General features: G+C 37.1%; 1 protein-coding gene across 2 annotated transcripts; it reads right to left on the bottom strand.

Annotated features, from left to right (window-relative positions):
• Nucleotides 1-1,640: 1,640 nt before the first annotated feature.
• Nucleotides 1,641-27,899, bottom strand: LOC113090791 (dysbindin-like). 2 transcript variants are annotated; one of them, XM_026256386.1, is made up of 4 exons: nt 27,582-27,899; nt 4,632-4,784; nt 3,340-3,474; nt 1,641-2,164 (listed from the first exon to the last, which is right to left on the bottom strand). In XM_026256386.1, exons 1-4 carry the CDS (start codon nt 27,622-27,624, stop codon nt 1,878-1,880), a joined length of 618 nt encoding a protein of 205 aa, XP_026112171.1. In that variant the 5' UTR covers nt 27,625-27,899; the 3' UTR covers nt 1,641-1,877. The 2 variants fall into 2 exon arrangements, with proteins under 2 accessions (XP_026112171.1, XP_026112170.1); XM_026256385.1 differs by having other exon boundaries at nt 3,340-3,483; nt 27,582-27,895.

The raw sequence follows: 27,899 nt of genomic DNA, 5'->3' as shown, positions 1-27,899 counted from the left end.
TCTGTCTTTTCCTTTTTGCAGAAGTATCATTGTTTTAAAGAAACGTAAGAAAATCACCTTTTTGTACATAATCTTGTAAATGTCTTTAATACTTGAGCCTTTGTTGGAGTGACAGAAGGAAAGGACAGATAGATTGATGGATGATGTCAGATGAAGAAAAGCCTTACATTTCAGTTTCTTCAGCTGTGGGAGTTTGATACGTACAGGGTTGCTCTGGTAATGTGTATAACATTTTAAGTGCTGCTTACATCACTGAGGACTAAGATATGGAGTCGCGATATCCTCCTAGGTTTTTTTTTTTTTTAGGTTTAATTTTTTAAAGAAAAGGGAAAAAAATACTTTCACAAAAAAAAAAAAAAAGTTTTTACATTTTCATTACTGAAAATTCAACATTGTAGTAGCTACCCATGTTGCACTGAGCTTGCCAGTGATGACTGTCAAGGAAAATAAAACTATAATCCAGTTTGTTGGTGGTTGTCCTTAACAGAAGATTGAACTGTTTAAGGAGTATTTAATGAAAACAAAAAGTCGGGTGTTTTCAACAAACAAACAAACAAAAATTCCCCCCCCCCAAAAAAGTCAAGTTTTTATGGCCTTACGATGTATTTTATTCAGATTTTATTTTTGTTTTTGTTCATTTTTCTACAATATGAGAGATTTGCTCAAAGTCAGGCGAGTTAATTTATTAGCACTGCATCTTTCATGTTGGTTATATTGGCTGTTTTAATTTGTTTTTGTTATTTTTATTTACTTTTATCAATTTTTACTTAAGGTTTAATAAAAACTCATGGACAATTCACTGTCAGTCTGTGCTCTTTGTTACTGAACTTTAATTTGTTTTAAAGGGGAATGTGTTGAACACCTGACACAGACCTCATGGAATAATTTCATAAAATATACTGTATAATTTATACATTTACATCTAATAATTAACAAGATAATACTAGTGTCTTAGAAATGTACATTTTATAGGTTTACTACATTTAGTAATAGTAATTATTGATCTAAAAAATACTTCAGTCAGTTTTAATTCAACTATGATACTCTTTAGTACACTAGTAATTAATGTTCTCAGAATTTTGCTATATAAATAACCTTGACCATGACCTAGTACTGTAATATTAATAACCACAAAAACATCCCCTGGTTTTCATATCCTTGTAACTAATTAGTCAACTTTACAGATGTGAAAAGTACACAGAATAATATATTTGTATTAATATTTTACCGGTTAAATATCTACTCCCAATGATGTTATATGCTGCTGAATTTAAATGTTACATTTTAATTTTACTCCTGCATCTCCGCATTGTTTTCCCTGGTGTAGAAACATGCCTGCAATGTGAAATACTAAAGCTTGGCAAGATTTAGAGGCTAAATTGTGATGTTTTCGTTATAATTATCAAAGTCATACTCTGTTGAGCCTGAGGCCTCTAAAGCATTATTGATTTTCAACATCACTTTTGAATATATTTTTGAACATTTGTGATCTAAAACCATCACGAAATACTCTAGATCTGGATTTACAAGATATGCAACTGATCAAACTAGTTAGTAGAGTGAAAGGAATATGATTAGAAAATTCTGTATTTTATATCACTGTAACTGACAACAAGGGCACACACAGCAGACGGGCAAAATGCAGTGAACGTCCAACAGAATAAAATCGATTTATTGATTTTAAGGGCAGACACAGGATCGGGCTTCACACTGCACAGCATCTGACAAAGAATTTCTTTACAAAAACCAAAAGGGTTTCATAAAACACCAGTGCACGCTTTTCCTTTGGACGCAAGTGCATAGCACACCACTAACTACATCACTTCCTCTTAAAGAGTCTGTCGCTCATCCTCCGTGTTTCAGGATGAGCTGCCGCTCTAACAGTTCTTGTTTGGCTGGTTTTGTTCTCTCTCGGGTATCGTGGCATCTGCCTCGACCTCTTCCTGATCTGGCTGAACTAGTGGAGAGCCGCGGATGGCTGCTGGTCCCCTCTCATCTTCTGCATCATCATCATCATCGTCGTCGTCCTCCTCTTCCCCCGCCTCCGTGTCCTGGCTGGCTGAGTCCGTGCAGGTGGAGGACAGCGACGCCAGCTTGTGTCTCAGGTCGGCCCGTGTGGGCACCTGAAGAGAGATCTCAGAGGTGAACGACTCCACGTCCGGACCTGAGAGAGGATCATTCAGACAGGAAGAAGAAAAGAGTTAGGAATGCAAATGACTCTTGAAAAGTCAGGCATTGATCAGACAATGTTCAGGTTACTGGAGATCTGTTCCAAGACCTAGTAAGCTGCCTACAGGCACATTTACTGTTTCTCTGCAAATTTTTGTGGGCTAATTCCAGTCATTTCAATAGGAATCCACACAATATGGAGTTTCACATAAAGATGCAAATTTACTGTGCTGACCAACAAAAAAAGCTGCTTAGTTTGAAAGTCACTTCTGTGTGAGTTGTGCCTCATGCATCACTACACTACTGACAATTGAACATTTATAATTGTTGTCCCCAAATTTGGATCTAAATTAAGCTAATGTGACATCCAACTTTGTGAAACTTCTGTGAAATTTTGTGGGCCATGTTGTAACGACAAAGCACCGCTTACTCAGATCCCAAAAACGAATTGATGGATTGGAGTGTTGTGGACTATTCTCATGTTTTTATCAGCTGTTTGGACTCTCATTCTGACGGCACCCATTCACTGCAGAGGATCTACTGGTGAGCAAGTGATGTAATGCTACATTTCTCCAAATATCTTTTGATGAAGAAATAAACTCACCTACATGTTGGATGGCATGAGAGTAGGGTTGCTAAGGGGTGGAAACGTTCCAGGATTTTGGAAATATTCCGAAACTTTGCCACCACTTTTGAGTGACACTCCCACATCTCAACATCCAGTCGACATCCGATGTCCAACCAAGTCCCCAACCTACATTTTGTCTTTTTGTGACACTTGAATGCATCACAATACAGAAGAAAAACATCATGCTAGCAACACACAACATGCTAGCATTAAACTCTAGTGGAATGTATTGCATATCACATCAGATTCCATTTCAAATTCAGGTAGCCTGCATTCATAGGTAGCTGCTTATGTAGACTAGACAGTGAGGCAGTGCACTTGATTTTGGAACCAGATGACCAGTCTCCTGATGTTGCCTGTATAATCCAGACAACTTGGCTTTCAGTGCAGCTCAATGTAATTTGTGATAAGAACCTGTTCGTTCTTCTCTGGAAAATCAGTCAGGCTCCACTTAAAAATCACACATGACAAAGCAAAAACACCTTTACAGTGAGTAAAAATATTGATTGATGGTTGGGATGTGCTAGTATGTGTATGTATACCCAGTAACGGTGAGGCCACACTGTTGTCTTCTCCACCAGAGTTGAGGAAGACGTCCAACGCCTCATGGTCAGACATGTCCATAAGGTCCATTTGCTCCAGCATGTCCACATTCACTTCCATCGATGACATGCTTCCTATTGTCTCTGTGAACCAAAGGAAGACCAACAACATCACTTCCTGCAAACTCATTCTTCAATCGCTAAGATATGTCAAGGATTTGAGTCCAGGATGAGCATTTTAACGCAAGGAGTTCACATCTCTGTGGACAAAGAAACCCTTCGTGTGAGTTCTTGAGTCAGCTCTTGCCAAATAGAAGAGTAAATCTGGTTGCGTCAGATCTCGTTTGATGTACAGAGTTATGTCCTGGATTCGTCACCTTGCAGCTATGTTGACTCTGTGATGCCATTAGCGCATGCTTCACAAACACAGATTGCGGCGTGAGGCGTGCGTGTGTGAGCGTGACATCAGTAAGCAGAGCGTGAACTGCGTACCTCGAGGTTGTGTAAGAGCGCAGCGGTACAGGGAGGTGGACAGCAAAGAGAGAGACATGTTAGCTCCCCTTTACAGTATTGAGACACAAACACAACCGCACACTCACACACTCGGTGTGTGTGTGTATGCCTTGAGAGAAATTACACAAAACACTCTTACAACATGATTTCAGTCGATACTCCAAAATTATCCAGGTCTAAATTTTCCCTAAAGATTCACAGGGGATTGGTATATATCCCCACCTTGCTGAAAATAATAGCAATGGCCTGATGGCTGCTTCAAGTCAAACATACCAATTTACTGATGTTGTGAGCATAAGCAGAACTGAAGGTTTTTCTAGCCCCATCCTCTGGTTGATCTTAGCTCTGCCTCAAAACTTTTCCATTAGTTTATCTACTATTGAATCAGCATTACCCACTGGTCTTGCTGTTCCACAAAAACTCTCTTCAGCTGCTCTTTTGAACATTTTGAGTCATATTATACGAACTGACTGGGTGGAAGATGAAAGCAACACTCAGTTTATCTGCTTCAGGGCTGGGAATAGCTTTCCCAATGCAATATCTTGGGTGCCGTGGACCTGCCACTTTTATTTGTAATAACAATTGCTGAGTGTTTTTGTATATATATATATATATATATATATATATATATATATATATATATATATATATATAAGGTTAGTTAAATTATTCACAGGGATACAGCATATGTACATTAGCTTTTTGTTAGATTCTGTTATTAGTGTCTGGCACATATTGATCTGGTTCTGGTTTGAGCTGAGGGCATGGACATAGCTCACCTCTTCTCTCTGCGATCTGTAGGTATCCTGTGGACAGGTAGTGCTCCATGTCCTGCTGAAAAGCCTCCTCAAAAAACTTTTGCCTGTCCTTTATTTTTACCTGCGGCTGGACAGGCTCCGCCTCCGCCACTCTCTGAGCATGCTCCAGCTCCGCTGTAATTGGAGGATGAAAAGAAAGAGGTGATAAGACAAACTTTGCGAAAGATAACAAAACCTGTTAAAATATTCTGAAAATTCAGTCACCCATTCAAGACATCCAAAACTGGGTCTGGAGAATGACATAAAAATCCCACTATATTGGTAAAAGTTGTCTAATGGTTATAATTAATTATCTGTTTTGCCTCATTAAATGTGCTTTCAAAAAAAAAATTATCAATACAAAAACATTTGTATTTTTAAGAGTCATCTGAATAGTCTATCTCATAAACTCAGTAGTTTCCTTTTTGTTCGAGGTGTTTCACTAAATGGCAAAGAGTTATAATGTTAGTGCTATTCCAGTGGAGACAACAGAAGAAGAACTACCAGTATGGCCGAAGAAGCAGAAATGCCAGAAGACAGAAAAGGAGAAAAATAAAAAAAATGAACATAAACAGAACTACAGCACACACAGGGTGGAACCATTTGATGATGGATAAAATCCTGAGCTGTGATGACAAGTTGCTGCATTTGAGCTGGACAGGTAAGAGAATGAATTAATTGTGTAGACCGCTCTCTAAAACTCAGTGCTGGCCATTGGGTGAACATGAAGAACAGCTATGCTAATGCTACCTAAAGAACTATTAATGCAAAACAGTGAATTGAGTGGGGGGACATTATTGCAATTTGAGTTACTGGTTTGAGTTATCAGTAAGAGAACGACTGTAAAGAGCAAACAGGTCTGTGGACGATGCAGTAAACATGGGACTGCATTATGTTCTGCAACACCTACACAGACCGGGGACTTATGTGAGGATCCTGTTCGAGGACTTTAGCTTGGCCTTTAACACGATCATTTGAGTGCCCAAACTAACTCAGCTCTCCGTGCCCACCTCCATCTGTCAGTGGATCAACGGCTTCCTGACAGACAGGCAGCAGCTAGTGAGGCTGGGAAAATACACATCCAGTACCCGTACAATCAGCACCGGAGCTCCCCAGGGCTACGTTCACTCCCCACTGCTCTTCTCCCTGTATACTAATGATTGCACATCTAAGGACCCCTCTGTCAAGCTCCTGAAGTTTGCAGATGACACCACACTCATCTGCCTCATTCAGGATGGTGACGAGTCTGCTTACAGACAGGAGGTAAAAGAGCTGGCTGTCTGGTGCACTCTCAACAACCTGGAGCTTAACACACTCAAAACAGTGGAGATGATCGTGGACTTCAGGAGAAACCCCCCTGCACTCCCCCCACTCACCATCATGAACAGCCCTGTGACTGCAGTGGAGTCATTCAGGTTCCTGGGCACCACAATCTCTCAGGATCTGAAGTGGGACATTCACATTGACTCACATTGTGAAAAAGGCCCAGCAGAGGTTGTACTTCCTTCGTCAGCTGAGGAAGTTTAACCTGCCACAGGAGCTGATGAAGAGGAAGTTTAACCTGCCAACAGTTCTACTCCACCATCATCGAATCCATCCTCTGCACTTCAGTAACTGTCTGGTTCAGCTCAGCTTCTAAATCTGACCTCAGAAGACTACAGAGAGTAGTCCGAACTGCTGAGAGAATCATCGGTTCAACTCTCCCATCTATTCAAGAACTGTACTTATCCAGAGTGAGAAAAAGGGCTGTCAAAATCACTCTGGACCCCTCACATCCAGCACACTCCCTCTTTGAACTGTTGCCATCTGGTCGACGCTACAGAGCACTGAACACCAGAAACGACCAGACACAGGAAAAGTTTCTTCCCTCAAGCAATCCATCTAATGAACAATTAATAATAACTGTGGAACACACTAAACTATTTATATACACATACATCCACGTATTTATCTAACACACATACTTAGTGTACACAACCCTTGTGCGGTCTTCGGTCATTTCTGACCGGAATATTTTACGTTTTGAAATGTTAAAAATCACAGCTTCATCGGAATGATATGAAATGCGGTGACCTTCATGGCATTTGGGGTGTGAACACACAAAAAAATTGAGGGTATGATTCGAACAGTCTAAGTGGGCGTAAAAAAAATAGTAACACTCATGGTCTTCGGTCAAAAATGACCGTCCATAGGAAATGAATGGGAAATAGACAAAAATACAACAATCAGAGAATATTTGTGTACACAATCTACAAATCGATCACAAAACTGAAAAAAAGTGCACAGCAGTGAAGGGATAACACTATAAAACATCAAGAGTGTGATATTGACACATCCAATCACACACAGATGCACACACACACACACAAACACACACACACACACACACACACACACACACATACTTACACATAGACACCTATGAACTACTGTGTCTGTAACACAGAGCAAAGTTTTGAGAATGTGAAATCCATTCAATAATTCAGTCATAATGCAGAGAAAATCTAACAGCAGTGAAGGTATGACACTCTAAATAATCACATACACACACACACGCGCGCGCGCACACGCGCGCACACACGCACACACCTATGACCTGCTGTCTGTAAAACAGCGATGAGAAGCAAGCGCTGCCTCTTGGGTTTGTCAGTGCACTTAGAAACTCAGACTTGGTCCTTTGCACCATTCTGAGGATTCTTATTTTTTTATTTTTTTGCAGGAGCTCTGTGCCACTGAACAATATGTTCAGGTTTGATTGCAATCATAATGCAAAAACTTTAATGCAAATAATGCATGAAATCATTATTTATAACATAAGAAATATAAAAAAATATACAAAAAGTACTCTTTAGAATGTATTAATATACATTCAAGTCCACTACTTAATATGAGTAAGCAATTATGTCTAAAAACAATAAGGGAATTCACAAGCCTCTCTATAGATTCCTATACTGGTAATAAGTGGTTGCACCATGCACTTACATGTTTTTCTTTCTTTGCTCTGACTAGGTGGCGCTAAAAAATCTTCAAAAAAAATGTATTTGAAAGGCCTAGTCTCTGGTTTAATCTGAAATACAACATTAATTCGAAAATAATGTAGAAAAATTTGAAAAAAAAAATTATGTACTATTTTCTATGAGAAAAATTGTTCATAATTATTGCATAAATATGAATTAATACCTTAAAATTTTCTCAAAATACAAAAGAAAAAAGAAAAAATATTATTGAATAAAAATATATTCCACTGATTTTACTGGGGGGCAAAAAAGTTACATTTTAGGTGTCCGGTCACTTATGACCGTGAAGACCCTGAGTGTGACTCCCAAATGAGGGCCGCACAAGGGTTAAATTTTGCACATAATATATCTGTACATACATAACTGCTTTTTGTAATATACCTACCATTTTAATTTTGTACCCACTAGAAAAGGCCAAGGTTTTCCGTATAAATTCAGCCCGTCTCTGTTTGCGAAACGACATGGATCGAATCGCGGAATCCAGTCAAAATGGAACTTGCTGTATAAAGCAGAACGTCACGGAATTTGGCTATTTTTGAATGAATACATCTACAGTAGGGCTGTACAATGAATCAAATACCTATATGGACTAGTGTATATGACTATTAAAGTTAAAAGAGACTACAATTGTTCTACGCATCTCTGGGAATGAGCGCTCATTATGCATTTTTGTCATTCAAATACACACAATGTTCGCTGTGTTTTCCCCCACGCCGACTCCACCCTCGCCACACCAAACCACAAAATTATTACCCCCCTAGTATAGAGCATCACAGTCCCGCCCACAGGCCGAGAGAGCTCTGGTGTCGGAAGTAAATTTCCCATTCATTTCTCCCATTGACTTTCAGAAAAATCTGTATCTAAAGAGTTTTAGAGCATGTGTGAGGATAACCAGCTACGGCTGAACTCATAAGCATACAACATATCATTTTGAGTGAAAAAATTAAGACAAAATCCAAAAAAAGTCAAAGGTACAAGACTGTGTACATATTTTCATTTCGAGCGCAGGAACTACTCATCCCATAAACCACCGCGCCTCATTGAATTCGACTGAAGCCACAACCGCAAACGAGCCTTTTAAGCGACTTCCAAATCTGATGACGACCGCCCGCGCGAACTTTTTCCTCCAGTGAATTTTCTCATGGCAGCCATGGAGATCATGATTGCACTGATAAGTCTACCGTGCAAAAACGCAACACAGGTTTTTATTTTATTTTATTTTTTTATTAATGATCTTCAGTCTTCACGGACCTTCGCGGGGTTTAACCAGACAGTTACACGAGTTCCACCAATCAGATGCATCACTGTGGGATTGTGGGATTGTTCAGGATTGTGGGTAATGAAGTACTTCATCGCGAATAAAAGGCATTTATATCAAAACAAGGTTAGTGCCCCATGATCCTTTTGTGTTTATATAAGCATATACTATCGCTTAGTACAGCCGTAGTTGGTTTTGTTAAGTTTTTATGGCTTATACCCTAAATGTCAAATTGAATTTTTACTTCCGGCACCAGCTTTGGGCGGGACTGTGATGCTCTATTGGTAGGTTTAGTAGTAGGTTTGGGGGAGGGGTTAGGATTAGGGGTGGGGTTAGGATTAGGCAATCAGGTAGCGATTTGAACGAGGGGGATAATAATTTGGCAGGGGGTCAAAATTGGTCACAACACCAGCGGCGTTCCCACACCAACTGTCTGTATGTTTTGGAGAATATTTGGGCGAGATACAACTATTTGAAAATTTGAATTCTGAGGGTGCAAAATAAATAAAAAATAAAAATACTTAGAAAATCGCCTTTAAAGTTCTCCAAATGAAGTTCTTAGCAATGCATATTCCTAATCAAAAATTTAGTTTTGAAATATTTACGTTAGGAAATTAAAAATATAAATATTTTACTTAATATCCTAATGTTTTGGGCATAAAAAAGAAATCAATAATTTCAACCCATACAATGTTTTTTTTTTTTTTTGGTTATTGCTAAAAATATACCCCAGCGACTTAAGACTGGTTTTGTTCTCCAGGGTCATATATGTTTTAATGCAATTTAAAAATGATATGTGTTTAAATTTGTACTTATACAAATATATATGACCCTGGAGCACAAAACCAGTCTTAAGTCGCTGGGGTATATTTTTAGCAATAACCAAAAAAAAAAAACAACAACATTGTATGGGTCGAAATTATTGATTTCTTTTTTATTAATATGCATGTTGCAAGTTATTATTATATAATAGCTCATTACAGCTAATTTAATGATTCTGTGTGCATATGCTTGTGTGTTTGTGTGGATCTTATAATGCGATTATGACTAAGAGTAATAGAAGAGTCTGTGCTTGACAATGTAAAATAGAGATATGTAATATTCTGTTCCCAGATTGCCAGAGTGATTTTGCTCCCAAAGTGCTGTCTGAGAGTATTTCCTCTAAGATATCGCTGCTCTGAAAGAGAGTTCAGCTTGTGTTAGAAGTCTAGTTCTCCTTCAGACTGTTATTTCTCTTGAGAGGAGCTTCAGTCTTTGCCGCTGCTGTCCAGATGCACTGACCCGAGACTGAACTGGCTTATTTTCTCAACAGCTTTAAGAGGACTAGAGAGTTTTGAGTTAAGAAATACAGTACAGTCTTCTAGAGGCCTAGAGAATACTAAAAATTTTATACAAGATACAAAGTGACCCACGTTTGGGTTTTGATCACTGAAAATGTATACAATTTATCTCATTGCTCATGAACTCAAAAAATCAGCTACTTTTATGCTATATATTCCAAGTTCACAAGTAATAAGGATTACTTTCATGTTTATTTTTTACTTATTACCTAAATAAGTGTGAACTGAATGTGATGTTTAAAGACATTTAACTTAATGTGAACTGCAATTAGATGAAAATACATTATAGTTTAATCCTCACATTTCACTGCTGGTTCTCACATTTCACCGTTGGTTATATATGCTATATATAATTTTGTATGTGATGAATACAAATCTTGAAAAGTGCACTTAGCTGAATTTAACAGTGCGTTTTGATCCACTTAAGTAGGATTTAGTTACAAATTTATATTCTATCTTTTTGAAATATAGTGTAATGCTTAATGAGCAAACAAGCATTTATGGTAAACTTAATCATTTAATGTTATTTGTAATGGAACTTGTATGTCATGTATTCGTGAATATATTTGTAATTACACATTTATAATGTAGTTGCAATTTAGTAAATTATGACTTGGTTTCACAGACAGGGCTTAGACTAAGCCAGGATTAGACCATAGTTCAATTAGTCATTTTTATTAACATGCCTTAAAAAATCAAAATAAAAACATTACAGGTATGCATCTGATATATTTGAACATCAGTCAGAATGAGTTTCTTTCAGTTTAAACAGCTTAGACTTGCATTTTAGTCTGGGACTAGGCTTAAGCCTTGTCTGTGAAACTGGGGGTATATATTATTTATTAATATCTTAAATGTCACATCAAATAACACACTACGATTAAAATGACAACTAAGAACTTAATTTTTATTTTTATTTTTTGTTACTTTTTCTTAATTATTAAATGTGCTTAAGAAACAGTCATGAAAGTGTACTCTAAGTACACTTAGGTAACCATTTATTCCATTAATATTATATTATCTGCAAGTACATAAAAAAGCATACTTATAAGATTTGAAGTACACTCCTAGTGCACATTCAATGCAGTTAAGTGCTCTTGTTTTTCACAAGGGCTGTGAAATGCTCAACTGTTCAGAAGATGTTTAATTTTCAAGCAAGCTACTTGCCAGTGCCAATGTTCCCAGGATGCTCTTGTGTGTTTAGTCCTTATCTGAGGCCATGACGTAACTATGTACTCATTGCTTGTGCCCAGACATTTGTATTCCTGCTTTTCATATACAAAGAATAATTTTGGTAAAAGTCCTATAGGTGAGAAACTGGCACACGAGAGCAGGTGCTGACCTAAAGTCCGTAATGATCCCAATGAGAGGGAGACAGAGAGGGAAAGGAGGCTTTATAGTCATCATTCTGATGGCAGACATCTGGCTGTGTGATTTAATCCAGATTAATTGGATCTGCTTATTGACTGCGTCATTCTGCAATGAGCACATGAATGATTGCCTGCAGAATACCCCTACACACACTCCATCTATCTCGGTTTGTGTTCTTGTAATGGCTTCATTTGTGTGTAATTGCAATGACAAATTGCAGAGTCATGGAAACAACAGAGACGCGCTCTGTGAGTGGAGTGAGCACTATTGAGTGGAAGACGAAGTGCTTGGTTTGCCATATGGGCTGTTGTAAAGACTCATTGACACCAGCCGTAGTTCATGTCTTAGTCTTTGTGTGGAGACACCTGCTCCTCTTACTGCTCCATGCTCCTTCAGTGTTGGCCTCATTCGCAGAAAACTATTTTATACGCTACATGAGGAGTTTTAAGTATGAAGTGGTTGGGATTGACACTGTTAAGGCAGAATGAGAGGGAGTGTGGCTGTTCACGAGAGAGATTAAAGCAGCACACCAACAGACTGCTAAATATGATAACGATATTTTAATTGCAAATGAATAAAACTATAACGGGTAGTTTTAGGCCTGATACTAATTTAATTTGTAACACAATGCAAATCAAATTTTAAGACTTTTTACATTTTAATAAAAATGTAAGACCTTTTTAATACCTGCGCAAATAAAATAAATACCATGTACAGATCAGTTACAGGTTTTTACACAAGCAAAACGTTTTCAGCACACATTTTAGCTTTAAGCAAAGGGATGAGTCAGAACTATTAATTATTAAATTAATTTAAACAATTATATCTATTATTATATCAATTTAATAACATATAAATATATCTAAACGTCTTAATTGTTTTTATTTTTAAAATTCATTAGCATTAGCTTCTTGTCGACCCACAGGTTTACATTTACAACTGAGTGTTTGCTGCGTAAAAATAGGGTGAATTTTCGCAATGGTCTGCACAAAAACAGCAGAAGGGCTTACAGGAAAATGCTAATTCATCCTTACCAGCAGGAGGCGCTTTTGGAGTGGCAGAAATAAAGCCGTTTCCATGATAACTGCAGAAGTTATCAAAAACAAAAACTGCTCATGTAAATGTGCTCAGTGTGTTTAAGTTCACTGCCACTGTTAGTCTTGTCATGCATAATGCTCCCAGACAGAGATAGAAGATGTTTAATAAATAAATGCTATGCAGAGAGAGTTTGACTGGAGTTATCTGTGGCACGGTCCTGATTTCCTGTCTGCGTTTGCCCAGTATGCACACATTTCATGACTGGATTCTTTCACACATCAATAAACCACATTTCATTCGGAGTCAGCAATGAATATAACGAGCCTCATTTGTTCCTCTCTCACAGCGAGAGAGGGAGATCTTCCCCAGTGAGTGGCCTGCAGATCTACATGGTTTATTGGACACTCACACTCATGGACAGAAGTCCACAGGCTGCATTCTCTCTTCTTGCCATTCTTCATTTAGCCTGATGAGTCTACTGTTGTGTTCCAGCATTCCTGCATGCTAACACCCGTCAGTGTAGGTTTGTACGAGTGTGAACCTCCTAGCGGACTGAGTCACGCTGCTCCTGTCTGGACTACTTTCTATCTTGTGCTGAGAAGTAGGCCATATTAATTCACTATAATCTATATCATTCTGTTTATTGTTCTGTTGTTCTGTCTCTGTCTGTCTGTCTATCAATTTAACTGTCTTTCGTCTGTCTGCATTGCACTTATTTTTATTGAGGGTTAACATGCTTTAAGTTTCATGAACTAAAAATAAACAATGTTCACTGCATTTATGAATTAATCTTAATGTTAATTCATAACCATACTAGTGTTAATAGGTAGTTCAGTCATAATATATTATTCATTCAGCCAGTCAGACAACAAATTACATGTCAAAGTCATCTTCTGACGTATTAACTCTGAGTAAACCCCCCTTCACACCCCACATTCGTCAGGGGTATGAAAATGTACCAGTCCAGAGCTTCGATCAGTATTTAATATGCCATTCTGAGAGAATCCATTATCCATGCTGAACAGCTGTAAACGCCTCCGCCCAGGATCAAAGGACTGCCTCAGACTATTACTTCACTCTTCTGTCAGAGAGATACGAGCTGTGAGAATGTTATGTCTTAATGTGTAATGGACCCAAAGCGAGCGGGTATCAAGTTGCTTGGGACGAACAGGCAGAGAACAAAACAAATCCTTCTGTTTACATTTAGGATGACAGCTTTCCTACCCTCAGAATTACTGGCTGTTACACTTCTCATCAGAAGGCCTCCTGTAAGCACCGCTTTTACACTACAGAGTGCTATGAATGAAACCATCAGAGGAATATTTGGAGTTCAATACAAGTTAAGCTCAATAGACAGCATTTGTGGCTTAAAAATAATAACAATTGACTGTACTTTTCTTTAAAAGCAAGCATTGAGGTTACGGTGAAGTGACCGAATGCAAGACGGATCCTGTGAGTAAAAGGATACATTGTTCACCACAAATTGAATTTAAATCTCCCCAAATACTAATTGACTTGTAAACAGCTGCAGCAGCTCCTGTAGGTGCATCTGTTGCCATGACTTTAGAGGATGTTTTTCTCTAACTTGCTTTCAAGGCTGTTGAAGAGTATTCTGTAGTATTGAGTGGGAGAGAGACACAGGCAATGACACGACATGATGTTCAACAGGTAACCAAGCAACGTGCAAACAGCAAAACACAGCAGCCATGAGCTGCCCCTGCACTCGCCCACTTCATCATATCTTCATGAGCTTGTTACAACAGCAATGCACTTCTTCTGCACATCAGTGACTGGACACTCACATGAAGATCACTGACTTGTGCTTTGAGCAGCTTCAACTGGCTTCTCTTGAACAGAGTAACACTTAGTAGTGGGTGTTTAATGTCTTGGAAAAAATGCTGTTATCTTGGAAAAAACGTGGGATTGTGATACTGAATATAGGTCAGTTATGTACGCTTTGAAAATTTGAAATCATGTCAATGATTAAATGACTTGGTCCTCCAATAGAAGTGTCATAAACTTTGTTTTTGGACTTGTTTTATGCTGATCCCATGGTATTCTTTACAGTACCTTGTAAACACCATGGTATGTTTTTTTCAAATGCCATCTGATACTATCACTATACCGTAGTATACATTTATTGGTATATAGTATACACTTACATACATATATTGGCAAAGCGAAAAAAAAAAAATATATATATATATATATATATATATATATATATATATATATATATATATATATATATACAGTATATGAATTTTGAAACGCATGCATATGTACACATGTATAACAACATTTATAATCTAATCTAATTTAAAATTATTTAATATAATATAATATAATAGTAACACTATAATAACTTCATAATCACGGGGAGGAGGCGGCGGGAACCGGCAAACATTTAAATGAAACTTTAATAATAAAATAAGGACAAAACAGCATGACAGCCCCTCACGGACGACTGCCACGCACAAACAAAACTAAAACACAAAGGTCTGGTCCTCTCTCGTCCTTCACTGTCTTCGCTCCTCTTTTTTATCCTTCCGATCTCCTCCGTGGGACTCGAGACCGGTGAGTGGTGCAGGTGTCGCTCATTTCCAAATCACTCCACCTCTTGACCCGCCCCACTTGTCACAATAATATAATATGATATATGACCCCAAACTATAATAAAGGCCACTCTTACACATGGAAGGCCACAAGCATGAGAAAGAGAATGAAGGAGGTGGAAGACACTAGGACAAAAATAGATTCCCCACATTTCGGCAAGTATGTTCCTTAGGATTATGCTTTCTAAACCAACCCTCCAGATCTGTACATCTTATGTTAATATGATTAGACTGGATGGGACTGTAGATGAGCTTTGCCCTTTGATAGAGGTAAAATGGTGTTATGTTAAATATGTGCCATCCTCATGCCAACCCACACATTTCCCTGGGTAATTATTAGAGGAAGCTGCAACAATCAAGGTCACCGTAAGCAAATGAGCCAATGCAAATTAAGACAGTGACAAAGAACTGTTAGATGATTCCTTTGTGCTGTGGGCTTCCCTTATTAAAGTTTTCATTTGCAAATTAATGCAAAAATGTCATAATCTTACACGAATGCATTGTTATTATTATTAACACCTAAAGATTAATGTTAATGCTATTAATGCTATTTTATTTATTTATTCATTTATTTATTACAATATAATGTGCCAGTGTTAAGGCACAAATGAACCATGGCTTGCTAGATATTTATAATTTAGCAAAATATTGTTATTAACCCAAACGAGAAAGCATGTACATTTGAAACAAAGTCAGCTTTTAGTATACACATCAAAGTGTGTCAATGCAAAACACATGGAATAAAATCACACTTTTTCTTTAAAACTGTCATTAATAAACCCTACTCTCAGATCTGCAGGACTTCGGCTAGCATCTGCTGGCTAAAGCAGGTGCATGTCTCACAGCGAGTATCAGTTTCAGTTGTCTGCGTTCTACCATGCCTCTTAGTATTGATAAAGCTATAAATACCAATTTAACCCTGAAACATGATATGATAGATTCTGGAGTAGTCTGACGGTGCAGTCTGAAAGGACTAGGCAGCCTGAGAAGAAGATTATTAGATAAGAAGGCTCTACACATTGACATCCTCTTTCTGTCACTTTTTCCCAGGTCTGAGAATATCGGAGTGCTTTCAGCCATAAAACAGCAGGGCTAGCATGTAGGAAACTGCTTTAAATAAAAGGAATAGTTTTGTGGAAGAAATAAAGTCGTGCAGATTTGCAGTCACATAATGGTGATTTAACATTAATTCTATAGTCAGAATTAATGTTTAATTGTTTTCCTTTATTTATTTATTTATTTATTTTACCATTATTGAAACTTTAGACAATATATGAGTTCATCTTAATTTTACTTGATTAAAAAAAAAATTGATTTCATTTTTACAATTATACTAAAAGTTAAAAACATTTTTTTGCTAAATATTCAATCAGATGTCAGAAGATTTTACACAGTTGGTAGGGTTTACAGGGTTAAATAATGACCCAATTTAGATTCTTGTGTGAACCATTCCTGTAAAAAGCAAATAATGCAGGGTTTTCAGAATGACCATTAGTGTGTAAAGGGAAAGACTTTGATTCCTCAGGCTGTTGTTCTCTTAAGGATGAGAATGCACAGGCTTCCTGCCCACTGAAAATGCCACTATTCATTATACTGTTTCTATAAAGTCCAGTGCCATAACATAACATACTTCTAACAAACAACACATGAAACAGCCTACAGGAATCCGCTAAACTGCTCACTCGATCAAAACAACTGCCATTTAAATGGAAACAAGATTGAGAGCGAAAGAGTGTAATGTAAAATGTTAATTAAAGTCCAGTGCTGACCATTTGAACATATTATCGTTCGTTGCTAATAAATGAGGCCGTCTAGAAAGGAAAGGCAGTGTATTTGTGCACACGAGTGGAAGAGCTGTGCGTCAGGCTGAATGAGAGTTAAACCTATGATGCAATACACAGAAAGGAGTGCATCTCCAAGTAGCTCTTTAACAGAAGTCCTCCAACCCTCTCATCGTACAAATTTGTATTACATTTACAATCACAGTTTAGCTCACAAATGTAAAATATATTCTCACAAGTGCTACGCATGGTTCTCTCATGATCTAAGGTGCAATTCAATGTGAGGTGAGTTGAATAGTGACCTCTGACCTCCTCATCCATGCCTGAAGATGTGACACGTCCTTCCGGAATGATTCTAATATGCTGATTTCGTGCTCGAGAAACATGTTATTATCAATGTTGAAAACCATTATGCTGCTTAATATTTTTGAGGATTTTTATTTTTTCCGGTTGTTTGATCGATAAAAAGTCAGCATTTACAGAAACAGAAATCTTTTGTAACATTATAAAGGTCTTCATTGTCAATCAGTTTTTTTTTATAAATCATTAAACTCTATAGGACTAGTAATTCAAAAGGGCCTTGAAGCGTAGACTTACTTTATTATGGATTAATGCTGTATAGCTATACACCATAAGCATTGATTCAGTGCAGATAAAAGGGCCTCTTGCTGTCCTCTTGCAGACATTCTCCAGTCTTGTTCCATTAGACGTAGTGTTAGTGGGATGGCTGACAGGGAAACATGTCAGAAATGGAAATACAAGCATGTCTTTGAGAATGACAGGCTCGGGGAGATGTTGGCGACTCGGGTGTCACTTTATATTTGCCACTGGGCTGACAGGGATTTTGCCACAACATGGAGAAAACCATTGTGGCACAAACCATTTTGAGTGGCTTTTAATTAAAAAGTCATTACAAACCTAACCCATAATCCCTTTAGATCCATGACAGGAAGAAAGTAAATAGTGCAGTGCATTAAAATGCAAGCAACACTGCAGTACACTGTTACTGTAATGAAAAGTCCTTAAGCATTACTCAAACATTACTGGATGTAAAATGAGTTGCTGATAATGTGGCAGGGCTCCAAACGGACTAAACTGGTGACAAATAACATTAATAACAATTTAAACTTAGTGACCATTAAAAAATAAACAAATAAATCATGAAGTCAGGGACTTTCCAGTGTGTGTTGCATGTTTTTGCATGTTGAGAAAAGCTGAAATTTTATCTGTGAAATTTTCTGCAGGTACATCATTATCCAGCAGGGGGCAACAAGTGACTCAGTCTTTATGAGAGAGTAAGAGACTCCTTCAATGATTTGCTCAAAAAATAAATCATTCAAATATGTTAATTTCCCTACAATATAGTAAATGAAAACAGTACGCCAAAAGAGTAGTATGTCCGAATTCACAGTATTCTTGCTTCCAGCTAGATTTTGAAGTGAGTCTTTAATGGACACGAGGCCACATGAGAGGACTTGTGAATAGCACTGAAGTGGCACAGCTGATGATGTATGCCCAAATTATATTCATTCTACAGATTCATACTACTGTATATAGAACATATCTTTTGAACGTTTGTGAAGATCTAATTCAATGAAGTACATACTCAGACAGTATGCGACTGGATGCTGCTACTGACTATATAAATTACAGCTGAATCATTCATTCAACCAATTAGTTCAAAAACACACTAATGTGTGATGTTGGCAGTGTAGAAATGCACAAAGTATTGGCCTGATTTTGTATAAAACGTTTTTAATGTTTAATACTGTACACTGCTTGCTTTTAAAACAATCTATTGTATTAGTGCTATTGAAATAAATGTAATGTGACTTGACTGGAGAGGCAAATTGCAGAGCTAGTGCAAACCTTTCCACATCTCTATGATTAGATGCTGCTATCATCATGTTGTGTTTATTTTGTTGCTGAGCGGAAAGTGCACAGCACATTTTAACATACTCATCTAAATGCCACAGGATGTTCGCTAACAATATACCACTGTGAAGGTTTTTCAACCATCTTTTTAACCCAATAACTGAAGAACAAAAATGAACTTCGGCTTGAGTACATCAGGTCTGCTCAGGTGAATAGCTCTTTAAGGTAAAACTGCACTTTTTACTGCACCGTCTTCAAATGTGTTTCAACAAATAGCACTTTATATGCTTATGGTTTCTCTTTCATTTCTATATTCTGGAGTCTTATGTTCCTCTCATTCTCTCAGACAAGAGCTGGATTACTATGTCTAAGTGTTAACCATACTTAAAGTATTAAAATACACTGATACAGTTAGGTGGAGTAATTTTTTTAAAGCCAGACACTATAGTTCATCCGTTGACTGTGAAAAGCACGTCTCAGTAGTCTTACCATCCCCATTTATTGATGTTTTCCTTTTATTGTGGCCCTTTACAATACGCTAGATGTTCCCTCTGACTGTCAAGCATCTTTGTACGCTGAATGATGTGGGTTGAATGGGCTAAGGTGCTATCGCAGCTCACACACACACTGTAAAGGAACTTCTACCAGTTATTTCATTTTTACGGGACAGTACTGTAAATCATAATCCCGCAGGGCTGCTTTACTGATAGTGAGAATGTGACATGTTATAGACAGCTGGAACTGTAAAAGCGCCCTCTTCAACCAAACAGAGAGACAGACATTGTGGGAAAAGGGTTTATTTCATTTTATTGTACTGCACGTGTATATGTATTGAAACTCTGTGTAGCACCTACAGCTCTGCAAATCATTCTGATGGATCTTAAAGGAGCTAAAGTTTATTTTTAACAATCATTTTAGTCTGATCTCAATAGTTTGAGCATATTTCAGCATATTTAATGAAGTCTTTGTGTGTGTGTGTGTGTGTGTGTGTGTGTGTGTGTGTGTGCTCTTGTTTTCTGACATATCAGGACACAACTCTGTATAATGACATAGGTATGACACAGGTAATACAAGGAGAGGGTGACTTATGAGGATATAACCCATGTCCCCATTTTTCAAAACGCTTATAAATCATACAGAATGAGGTTTTTGAGAAAGTAAAAATGCAAAGTTTCCTGTGAGGGTTAGGGTTAGGTGTAGGGTTGGTGTAGGGCCATAGAATATACAGTTTGTACAGTATAAAAACCATTACGCCTATGGGATGAACCCACTTTTCACAAAAACAAACGTGTGTGTGTGTGTGTGTGTGTGTGTGTGAGCGATTACCCTTTCACACTTGGGACTGGAGACTATTAACGAAAAAATGTATCTCAGCATTCTTTTCAGTTGAGACAAATTAAGCTAATGACATTAAAACATGTTTGGAAATTTGCTATGGTCTTATGCTGAGTTTGCCTTAATATATGTCATTTTGTGGACAGTAAAAAGCCTTTTTGGTCAGAAGTCAGACATATCAGGTCATATCAATATCTTTTATACACTAACGTTTGGTTAAAATTGGTTTACTTTTTGTTTAAGATACCAGAGACCCAAACTATGTCCATTTACCTCAGAAGAGGTATGTTTGGGGGCAGGCTTGAGTCTTGGTACCAGCAGGGACTGTAAGGCTGGGGGGAGTGAACGAGCGCTCTCTTCCAACTTCAATACCACGGCAAAAATGGCTGCCCACTGCTCTTGGTGTGTGTGTGTGTGTGTGTGTGTGTGTGTGTGTGTGTTTACTACTTGGATGGGTTTAAATGCAGAGCACAAATTCTTGGCCCTACTTGGCCACACTTCATTCCATTTTGTCACTTAATTTGACAAAGGTATTATGGGACAGCATATTGTTGCCTGTATATTTCACAAAAATATTTATATTAAATATCTATTATTTTCTGTGATACATTCCTGGCTTCCACTGTAAAGTATACAACAATTTCATTTTTAATTTGATAGTATTTTAGAGTAAAATGTACAGTTTTTCACCGTATATAAGATGGTAACTTACAGTTAATCAGTTAAACGACTTAACTATAAGCTAATATGAGTTTTATAGACCTTTAATGTATATAAAAATAAAATGTTTACTGTGTACTGCATACATACAGTATGTCTTGTGAGAACACAAATATAAAGTTTTTTTTCTCTCTCTCTCTTCCTTTACATGCATAGTTTCTATGATAGTCAAGAAGGTGTAGTTCTGTTCCTTTTATTGTAAGTCAAATTAGCCAGGTTACTGTTTGTTTGTTCTTGATGATTCCTGGTGCCCCTTCCTCATTCTTTGAATTGGTGACTATTATTCATATTCCTGAGTCAAGTGTCAGTACACACCCCTATGTGTGAATTTTCCTTTTAGACTATGATAATGAAGTTGTCTGCATTGTACAGTTAAGCTAATTGGATGATGACTGGTGAAATGGGGCAGGTCACTGTACCTGAATACTTCATTTACATGCTTTGTTTATAAAGGTTGTCTACCAGGTACTTTGGCTCCATTTCTAGGCAATGCCCCCTAAATGTATATAAACTACAATGTATCACTCCCTTATTTAGATTTTGATGACTGCAGCGACACACAGAAAGTTCCCCATAAAGTGTCCTGCTGAAGATACCTAAGAGTATCAAGGTCTTCAGTTTTCAGAAATGGAAAATTCATTGTATTTATTTTTGTTCTATGTCTCAGGTATCTAAGAATCAATACAAAAACAATGTAATATTTCAGTGGAGAGTTTTTGAAGCATGTAAGTTTAGTTCATTATAAATTCTTAAGAAAATTAAGAAAGGTCATTACGTGTGTGAAGTTAAAGGGTCGTGGAGTTTCTCATACTCCAAACATAGCGTGCATGTTAAACAAGAGTGAGACGAGGCAGGCAGGGTGACGTCTTCAGGATAGATTGGACAGAATCGTCTCATCTCAGAATTGTCTCTCCTTTGAACATCTATGGAAGTGAGTCTGAGGTCTCAGGGGTCTGGCTTAGTCTCGTCTCATCTGCCTGCACTGGGAACCAGAGGTTTAGACTTGAATTGATCTACTGTTCTGAGAACAGCTTGACGTGCCCTACAGCAAACCGTGAAGGTTTCACGTGACTTCAGATCACTTAGAATAAGTCATTCTCGACAGTCCCAGATGAGAACCGTGTGCAGTGATTTGTTTATCAAAAGTTTGAGGGGACAAAACAATCAGTGTGGAATGTCATTTAAAAAAACTGATTTGCTAGTGTTTATGTTCATTATTCCAGCAAGCTAATCACGTCTGGACCTGTTTGATAGCAGCACTGAGAAACTTGTTTACAGCCCACAATAACCGGCATAAGTGAGCTAATTATCTTCAATATTTAATTTCCATTTCAGTTTGAAATCACAATCATGGAACCCATGAATTCATAATAATATAATAATAATAATAAATAAATATTTGAATAATAATAACTAAATTACAAGTAATAATAATAATTAATGTAATAATACAATAATATTGCCATTATAAACAAACAGATAACCACAATAATAATAATTATACTATAATTAACTTAATTATATTATAATAATATTAAAAGTACACAACTTCTAACAACAATAATAAATATATTAATAACTATTACAAACTTAATAACAAAAATAGTTTTTCAACTAAAAAAAACAAACATGCACATAAATAGTATCTATTTTGTATAATTTATTTAGTAAGATTTGGAGGCCAACTTAAAAGCTTAATTATCAAAAAACAAAACATAAATGGCAACAATAATAGTATAATAAATCATTTTAAATAAATATAATAACAATAATGACAATTAAATAATTAATTATAATTAAAAATAATAAAACTAAATAAAAGTAATACATTGTATCAAACTAAACAAATACCACTACTACTAATAATAATACTAATAATAACAAATAATATTTGGTATAGTAATAACAATATGTTAATATTTTAATATGATATCATATGATAAACATATGATTTAAAAAAAATCACACAAATAATATTTTTACTTAAAAAGCTAAAACAAGCAAATGAATGAATGAATAAATGAATTAATGAAAATGATCGCTTATAGAAAAAGGCTTACTGACATATTCTGTATTGTTATACTTGACACACAGAGGCACATCCCTATTAATAGCTCGTATAATTAAATCAGCCAAACAAAATGTATTTCAGCATATCATCTTCATTCACATTTACATTACGGTTCTACATACAGTATAAAGCTGCTTATGAATTATGGGTCAGTCCCAGTTTAACTATTATATATCTAGATATGCATGTGTGTCTTCTGCACTCACACACATATACACAAATTCCCTGTGAGTGAGTCCTTCTTTTGCACTGTCTCCTTTACTTCAAGCTCTTATTCTAAGCATCCAAATGTTTACATACCCCTTCAAGCTCCGGCACTGTCAGCACACTTCAGATTCACTGAGGTTAAGCAGTATGAGCAGCACAAGGCTGTTTTCCGTCTGAACACCTGTTTAACCAGGTGCTCTGTGAATGTGAGCGTGCGGCTGTGCCAAACTCCCTTGACTTTTTACTGTACATGTGTAATGCAGCAAGACACTGAGCGTTGTATTCCCATCACAGTTGCTTCTGTAGCAGAGTTGTAAAGATATTTAACCTTACTACATGTAAAGAACAAGGGGCAACATGAAAGCTAATTAACACCTGCAACCTCCCATTTCGTAACACTGCATGCTTGTAGTGTAGATAGTTTTGTTTTTAGAACTGGAGTATTCGAGATTTGCTCTTTCATGTTTCTCACATTCAAGTGTGCAATTTATATACTGTGCTTAGTATGCTAATTTTGTCTTTGAATATAACAAGATGACCTACTACATTACACTGTGGGGAATACTCCTATCCCACAATGCAATGTGCTCCACCTTCCATACAGTTCATTAGTGACTGCCCACTTTTTAAGCAGATTTGCTTTTTTTTTCTCTCCTAATAAAAGTCTTAAATAATTAAAACAATATTCAAACCAAATCAATATTTCAAAATTTGATTTGAAGCAAAAAAAAAAAAAAAAAAAAAGTGTTTGGAAATTGGACAGAAAGTCAAAGACTGCGTACTTCCAGTTTTAATAAGAGGAAAGAGAAACCATAAAGCGCTGTGAATGATAATCAAATTATAAGGATGTAGTAACATAAAACTGCTGATTTAGAGATACTGATTATGCTTATATAAAATATATATTTGATTTTTATTCTAAAATGTAAAGACACATTCAAGTTCAGTAGTCTGAGAGCATAAGAAGACTAATTTATGACATTTGTAATGCTTCATGGACAGGCTAAAGAGTTGTTTTAGTGCGATTAACTTTTTTTCAGCTCTCTGATTGGTGGGCATTCTCTACAGAATCATTTTTACTGGTAATTCTGCTGTTAAACACGAATATTTAAAAATTAAGTTGAAGTAATGCAGGCTGACAGCTTCAACAGAAGCATATATACTATTAATTGGCAGCTTTTGGAGCTCACAGTAGGTATGTCTTTAACAGTTTGTCTGCCTTTAAACAGTTAATAAAAAAAAAAACACGTAATAATAATTTCCCCCATGAAGAAAATAAAGTGAGTTTTTTTTTTTTTTTTTTTTAGAAACTGACTGCTGCACTCTGGTTTCAGTGTTAGGAATGAGCCAATATTATATTTATCACATCTTTCTTAATTCATTATTTGATTTTTATTATTTAATGATAATTTAAAAATAAGAATAAAAATACTTTATTATTATTAGACTGCAGCTTTTCAAAATTTGGGTTAAAATGGCAAAATAACCTATTTTTTTTATAATAACTGGATGCCATATACTGAATTAAAGATGCAACAAGATAAGGTCATGTGACAAAACCATTCTACTATTTAAAAGGTTTGTCTATGCATAGTGTGTACAAGGTAGTTCATAGTAATGCACTACACTAGTATGCTAGTTTACTTAAGCTAGGTAGCAATATACTAAATACTAATGTAGTTAGCCTTTCCAAAAATGTCTAAATCACCACTGAATATATCAAGTAGTATGGTTTTGTTGTGTTGTTGTGTTGTGTTGTGGAACACAGACAGATTTGTTGATTAAAACGATAGGGCTATAATAATCTTAGAGGATCTGGCAACCCACTGATGAATAATGTGAGTCAGATCTGCTCTGCGACCTTAGTGATCTAGAGACAATCAAGACATACAATACACTGAACTAAGTGTGTGACTCATAAAATGATATAGTAGGCCAGAGACGAAGTTTTTGCTCAATAAAGAACATATAAGGACCATAGATGTCCAAGTTCTCTATTTATTGAGTCACATTACAGTCAAAAAGTCACAGATTAGACTTCAATAAACATGGCAATCATAAATATATTGTTTATGAAGGAAAAACTTTGACAATTTGACCTGGACAGCAGTAGTTTTTCTGTCAAAAACATTTTACCTCACTGCTTTTGTTCAATCTCACAGAACACACACACACACACACACACACACACCTTCAAATCCAATCCATGTCATCTTTATGAAATAATTGCATTCTATGAACACAGAGCAATGCCAGGAAGAGAGAGGGCAAAGTCAATACAGCACACTACCAAATTAACTTGATACAAGGACTCTAATCATTTCTGCCGCGTGCTAATTTAAACAATATTAATATTTAATGTAAAAGCAAGTGAACCCTGGCACGCAGAATGTCTAATGAAGCTTTGAAGAGACAAACAAGACGGCAGTGAGATTAGAGCCCTGCTCTCTGTTGAATACTACTCACTAGTCTTTAATCAGCACCTCTGTCGTCATCCCACTGACTGACTGGCTTTAGCTGTCAGCAAAAACTGCTGTGTGTAAATCCAAACAATGGCACTGGAGGATCTCCTGAAGCCTCTTTAGGAAACAATTACCTCCTAATTTAGATTGTGTTATTATTTACTCACGCTAATGTCGTCCCAACCTGATGACTTACTTTCTTCAGTGTAACACACAAGGAGAAGTTTAGCAGAATGTCCAAACTGCAGTTTTTCATACAGTAAAAGTGAATGTGGAGAAGGGGGTAATAAGGTCAAGGACCAAAAGATCACCATGAAAATGATCGATATGATATGTGTGCTACGTATGTTTATTCCAATTCTTCTGAAGCCATACAATATTTGATGTGATGAACAGACCAAACTGAATGGGAATTGGTTCACTTCTGGCAATCTTGTCTTGTCGCTCAACACTTGATGTCCCATACTTGAAAATAAGTTAGCAAGAATGAGATTTAAAGAATGAGATGGAAAGAAAATACATGTCTGAAGTAACATGAGGCTGATTTTAGCTAAACTACTGATAACACTAAAGAAACAAAATAACAATCATCTCTGATGCTGATTGGAAACCAAAGTGAGTTGAGGGTCCTTGAGAACATGGGGTTTGAGTAATTAAAGATGAGGTGTCCATGCAGGGTCTGAGAGAGCATTAGTAAATCACATTCTGAAGAGGAGAGAATGAAGGGGGGATGGGTGGGGTCATCATAATAACGAGACTTCGAGAGCTCTCCTGCACTACTAATCAACATGGAAGCCAAACAGACCCAAAGGCAGTGGAAAAATGGCACATTTATGTTTGTGATATCACAGGGTCTCTGCGTTCCATCAATATGCAGTACTCAAGTTCATCCCCTGAGGATTCTCCCTCACAGCTTTCACACTGACTCATACATGCTGCTATCATCCCTCTCGCCGCCGCACCAAAATCTTCACATGCAATGCAATATTTGCTAAAGTTTTTCTTGTGAAAAATAGCACTGGACTAGAAAGCTAGAAAGCTGCAGCTTAGCGATGGTGTTTTAGAGCAGGTAAAAAATACAAACGATGCTAAATACTAATAAAGAAATATAATCATACATTGATAGCATAACTAAAATAAATAGGCTAATCGACATTTAAAAGATGGACAAATACTGTACTTCCCGTCATTGCTGATGACAAAGGAGTAAGCAACACCTCTAGAGACGCCAAAGTTTGTGCGTCCAATCAAATTCTGTTGTATTTTGATGCAATTTCATCTGTATTTGGTAGAAGCTAGTCAAATTGGACAGATGACAATATGGAGAGGTTTCATGACATTCCCTTGCTTAATAGAAGATTAACACAGTTTTTGCCGGCTGCAGTGTTATGGGCAATGAATTATTGGTATAATGGTATAATGTGAACACATTTCAGCGTTTGATTTTAAGGGCACATTTGTCTACTTTTGCATGATAAACTACATTAATGATGGCCCGCCACTTGAAGTCCAGTGTAAAAATGTGGATCCGGAGGGAAAAACAATTGCAAAGAACCTGATATAGTTCTAAAAGACACATTGCTGAGAACAGGAAAAATCTATGTCTCACTCTCACTTGGTTCATATTATTACAAAGCCATTGTGTGTTTAACAGACATCCAAAATAATGAGACATTTTATCGCTCCATCCATGATTTCCAGACTCCAACTGGGAAATCCTGATCAACAGCTGCTCTGTTCCAGTATGCACATCTGTAAACAACCCATGCAGAGTAACTGAAGCACTGCAGGACAAAAGATACTTCAGCCACCAGCAGTAAAAGAAAGAGAGATGCTACTTACAAGAATTCCTCTTGCTGCCGCTGGTGGATCCTGGGGAAGACATCCCAATGCCGTTGCTGAATCTGACCAGGAGTCTTACAGTGGGAGTACTGGAGTGTTGTTGTTTGTTTACAGCACAGGCCACCCACCACACATCCTGAACGTCTGGACAAGCAGTACTGGATGGTTTGACACACACAGACACACGGCCAGTGATGCTGTGGAGCAGTGGAGCAGTGCAGCATGCAGCGAGCGCTCGGCTGTCTGATGGACCGCGAGGCAGAGCAGCAGAGAGTAGTAGATAGGAATGTACCACTCAGCATCTCAGGAGGGGAACTG

This window comes from Carassius auratus, unplaced genomic scaffold (genome assembly GCF_003368295.1).
Source record: "Carassius auratus strain Wakin unplaced genomic scaffold, ASM336829v1 scaf_tig00214021, whole genome shotgun sequence".
Classification (NCBI taxonomy): domain Eukaryota; kingdom Metazoa; phylum Chordata; class Actinopteri; order Cypriniformes; family Cyprinidae; genus Carassius; species Carassius auratus.
The sequence above is the reverse complement of the archived record's forward strand: the minus strand, read 5'-3'. Positions and strand labels throughout refer to the sequence as shown.

Bases quoted from the DNA above. Each gene is read 5' to 3' on its own strand.
- LOC113090791 (XM_026256385.1), bottom strand. From the start codon at position 27,624: ATGTCTTCCCCAGGATCCACCAGCGGCAGCAAGAGGAATTCTT. The intron at 3,484-4,631 runs GTGAGCTATGTC...TTTGGTTCACAG, and splicing joins ACAGATCGCAGAGAGAAGAG to AGACAATAGGAAGCATGTCA. The intron at 2,165-3,339 runs GTATACATACAC...ATCCTCTCTCAG, and splicing joins TGTGGCCTCACCGTTACTGG to GTCCGGACGTGGAGTCGTTC.